The 4,019-nt window shown below is 40.3% G+C and overlaps 1 protein-coding gene across 1 annotated transcript in view; it reads left to right on the top strand.

Annotated features, from left to right (window-relative positions):
* Positions 1–4: 4 nt before the first annotated feature.
* The window catches only part of LOC102437316 (GC-rich sequence DNA-binding factor 2-like), a gene marked incomplete at its 5' end in the record, with an annotated part of 26,013 nt that continues 21,998 nt past the window's right edge, over positions 5–4,019 (top strand). The window contains 3 exons of the mRNA XM_023763224.1: positions 5–71; positions 1,727–1,852; positions 3,461–3,685. Of these exons, the coding sequence (XP_023618992.1) occupies positions 5–71; positions 1,727–1,852; positions 3,461–3,685 (418 nt within the window). The remainder of the gene's footprint in view (positions 72–1,726; positions 1,853–3,460; positions 3,686–4,019) is intronic.

Here is a 4,019-nt window from a genome sequence, read left to right as displayed (position 1 = left end):
GGTCTGGGCCACTTCCCGGCGCGCGGACCCCGGAGCTGCTCCCCGAGCGGACGGCGGCTCGGGCGCCCCAGGTGACTTGGGACGGTGGGGCGGGCGCCCCAGGTGACGGGGTATGGCGGGGCGGGGAGAGGCCACTAGAGGTTTCTGTAACCCTCTGCTGACCACGAGCGACGCGCAAATGGTGGGATGGTGAGCGCGTCAGCCGGCCCGCAGCCCGCATCTCCCCATTGGGCGCCTGGGGGGAGTAGAAGGGATCCTGCGCGGTTTGGAGGCTCATCTGCACCATCAGATGAACCATCCCCAGTTATAGCTTTAGTGCAGGACTTGCTGTTTATGTTAAATCGTCACTAAAGAGTTATTTGCGAAAACTGAGATAAAAATAACTATATAGATATATATATATATATATATATATATATATATATATATATATCAGTAACGGTACATTGATGACACTGTAGACTGTGTCAGTAAAGGCGTTAAATACAGTGCAGTAATTTTTAAGTACCTATGTGTTCCTAAGTATAGGATTCAGGCAGCATAAATGTGTTTGCATAGAATGTGTGTTTTTCTACTCTATGTAAGTCATCTTGTCACCAGAAAGGGACTGGTTCTGGAATGGGTCTGCCCCTGCCATGGTCTGGAACGTGTGGGTTCTTGATTTCGTGTAGAACAGGAGTCCAGGTGATTTTGAGAGTGTGTTTTTTACAGCGTGGAGCAGAGAAACAAAAGAAAGGCTTAAGATAGACGAGGCAAGATCACAGCCGCAGGAGTGAGCCCAGCCTGGGCTGCGTGGACGCGGGGAACGCGTTACCCAGGCAACAGGAGAGCCCTTGGAGACAGGTGCAGAGCTGCTGCAGCCTGCTGCTCCCCTGGTTGCGCTTGGAGCTTAGGAGAAAAGGGAAGGGGGTGCAGGTGTGCTCAAGAGAGAGCACACACTGGGTCCTTCGTCTTAAGGGTTTTTATCTGTTTTCCAAAGGCCAGAGATTTAGGGGAGGTTTAACGAGAGGCTCTCAATGGAAGATTCAACAGCTTTTCTGGTGTGTCTTTTGATATATGCTGATGAATCAAAATGAGCCAATAGGGGAATGTGGGACCATTTCTCTGGTCAGCTTCACTGCTTTACTTTTATCTTGAATTTGTCCCTAATTGGGTTTTGGTATTTATCATTCCCCCCCCTCCCCCCCCCCCCCATGAAATTTAGTTGAAAGCCCTGCTTCTCCACTGGTTAACTTTGTGACTTTGGCGTGTTATTTAGCCTCTCCAGTCCTGATGAGGACACTAGTTCTCCTCAGTAATACCACTTACTTTATAGAATTGTGAATATTAAATGAAGTAAACTATATAAAACAAATTCCAATGTGCCTAACACATTCTAAGTGCACATTCACTTTGTTGTTTTATACTTATTCACTACAACTATTTTTTTCTTTTTTGTTTGTTTTTTCTCTGGTGTTCCCTTTCCTCTTCTCATTGCATCCTTTAAAGGAGTATTTTTACTCTTTTAAAGGGAATACAAGTAGGGTAAGTCTTTGTATATTTTTTAGACTCGTTCATTGGGTTTCAGAGAGAATGGAAGTTGGAGAAAGATCTGTATGTCTACTTTAAGTTTGTGGAGTAAAGTTAGAACACCATATTATACATATGCCATGGTGGTTGCTCAGAATTTTAATTGTTGATTCTAATATCCTGTCTCTTTTTGTTACATTAAAAAATATTCCGTTAGAATGCAGAACAGTTGATCTTTCAACAGATGAAGAGGATGGAGCATACGATGCCTCAGAAACTAAGGATGATCAGCGTTCATCTTCCGACAGCTCTAGCTCTCTGGAAGAAGAATTTTCATCAATAGGTTGGTAATTTTTGTGATTGTTGTTTAAGAACTTTATTTCTAATATCAGTATTTTCTGTACCATTGATCTTATTATTAATAACATAAACTGTAGTCAAGTATGGGGCAAGTAGGTCATTACTAATGATGGTCAAAGTTTCTGACCATTACATTTCCATTACATAACATGCCCAAGGTCAGACAGCTTATAAGAAGCACAGCTAAGATTCAAACCCAGTCACTGCCCCAGAGCCTATGTCCTTTTTTTAAAAACATGTTTTTTTATTGATTTCAGGAAGAGAGAGACAGAAACATCAATGATGAGAGAATCCTTAATCCACTGCCTCCTGCACGCCCCATGCTAGGGATCGAGCCGCATCCTGGGCATGTGCCCTGACTGGGAATCAAACCATGACCTCCTGGTTACATATTGGTTTCCAGTTATTGCCACGTACCAGAAGTAGCACTTTAGTAGCTACTGCTTCATAGCACTTTTTGTTTTTCTTAAGCACTGGTTATTTGAAATCTCTCTCTCTCTCTCTTTTTTTTTTCTGTTTAAAAAATTGGAACATTTCTGCATCTCCAGGAATTTCACCTTTTTGTAAATTTATTTTCAAAGGAATTTGGACCAGTTTGTGGGAAAGGTTAGAAAATAATTACTTGAGCCTCAATGACTTGACACCCCTCATTAATATTTTGAAGTGCTTGAAATGGTAAAAATTTCTCTTGCCATTTTGTTTACCTTAGTATTTTGCTGATGAAACCATTTCTTCCCACAGTGTAAAGATTAATTTCAGTTTAGATCATGCATGAAGAAACGTGTTTTGAATTTAAAGAGTCCAAATTAATAAGGTTTATACTGTATAAAATAAAGAAAAAATAAAACAAAGCTCTATTTAAAAATGTTACTTAAATATTTTTTCACCTGGTAAATGAACCTGATTATTTCCTGTGCACTTTTTAACATCTCACATTTATTCACATGGGAATCACCACTCTACCTTGAAGGCTAACTTGGCTCTGTGATGATTGTAGTATGTTTCTCACTTCCCTATATGCCTGGATGTCAAATGGAGAGGGGTGGATCATAGTATAGTGTCCCTGTTACTTTGTATGTCAAATTAGTCTATCACCAACTAACCTGTTTCTTCCTGGCTGAAGAAACAAGTACATGTTTAATTTATTTACAATACATGAACATTAAGGCTTTGTATTAGGTCTATTACCAACTAACCTCTTCAGTTGTAACTGACTGAGCAACTCATGCTAGGCCTCTCCCATCTCTACACTGACAATTCAGAGCTTCTGGAAATGAGAAATGGCTAGCCCTCAACAAAAGGTCAGCAACAGCACCTGATGACTAAACGAATTAAAAGATATATTGGCGTGGATTCAGTGTATTTTCGAATACTTCTTCATTTGGTTCATTTAAAGATAAATTTTAAAAATTAAATAAAAATTATTTAATTTCTGTCAAAATAGTTTTCTTCTATTACAGAAGTATACTGTCATTTACATTCATATCAAAATAGTGAAAAAAATTAGAAAACCAGTTTTTTTTTTTACTGTGAAGAATATTTATTTCTGTTGGTGTTTGGTTTTTAATATCCTCCTCTTTGTTTCTTTTAGTAAATATCCCTGATGCAGCTTTTATTCAGGCAGCCCGCAGAAAACGTGAATTGGCCAGGGCCCAAGAGGACTATATTTCTTTGGATGTAAAACATATTTCTACCATCGCTGATACGAAGAAAGATAGTGATGAAGATCCTGAGAGTGAGCCTGATGACCATGAAAAAAGAATACCATTTACCCTAAAGCCTCAAACACTTAGACAAAGAATGGCTGAAGAAACAAGTACATATTTAATTTATTTACAATATATGAGCATCAAGGCTTTTTATTAGGGTATAATATTATGATTAAAATCTCCATAAAAGCATAATGTAGTGTCTCATAGTCTAAAGCCGTGGTTGGCAAACCGTGGCTGGTGAGCCACATGTGGCTCTTTGGCCCCTTCAGTGTGGCTCTTCCACAAAATACCACGTGCGGGCACGCACGTACAGTGCAATTGAAACTTCGTGGCCCATGCGCAGAAGTCAGCATTTTGTGGAAGAGCCACACTCAAGGGGCCAAAGAGCTGCATGTGGCTAGTGAGCCGCGGTTTGCCGACCACTGGTCTAAAGGATAT

Source organism: Myotis lucifugus, unplaced genomic scaffold, assembly GCF_000147115.1.
Source record: "Myotis lucifugus unplaced genomic scaffold, Myoluc2.0 scaffold_277, whole genome shotgun sequence".
NCBI lineage: Eukaryota > Metazoa > Chordata > Mammalia > Chiroptera > Vespertilionidae > Myotis > Myotis lucifugus.
Note: the sequence above shows the minus strand (reverse complement) of the source record. Positions and strands in the feature narration are given on the sequence as shown.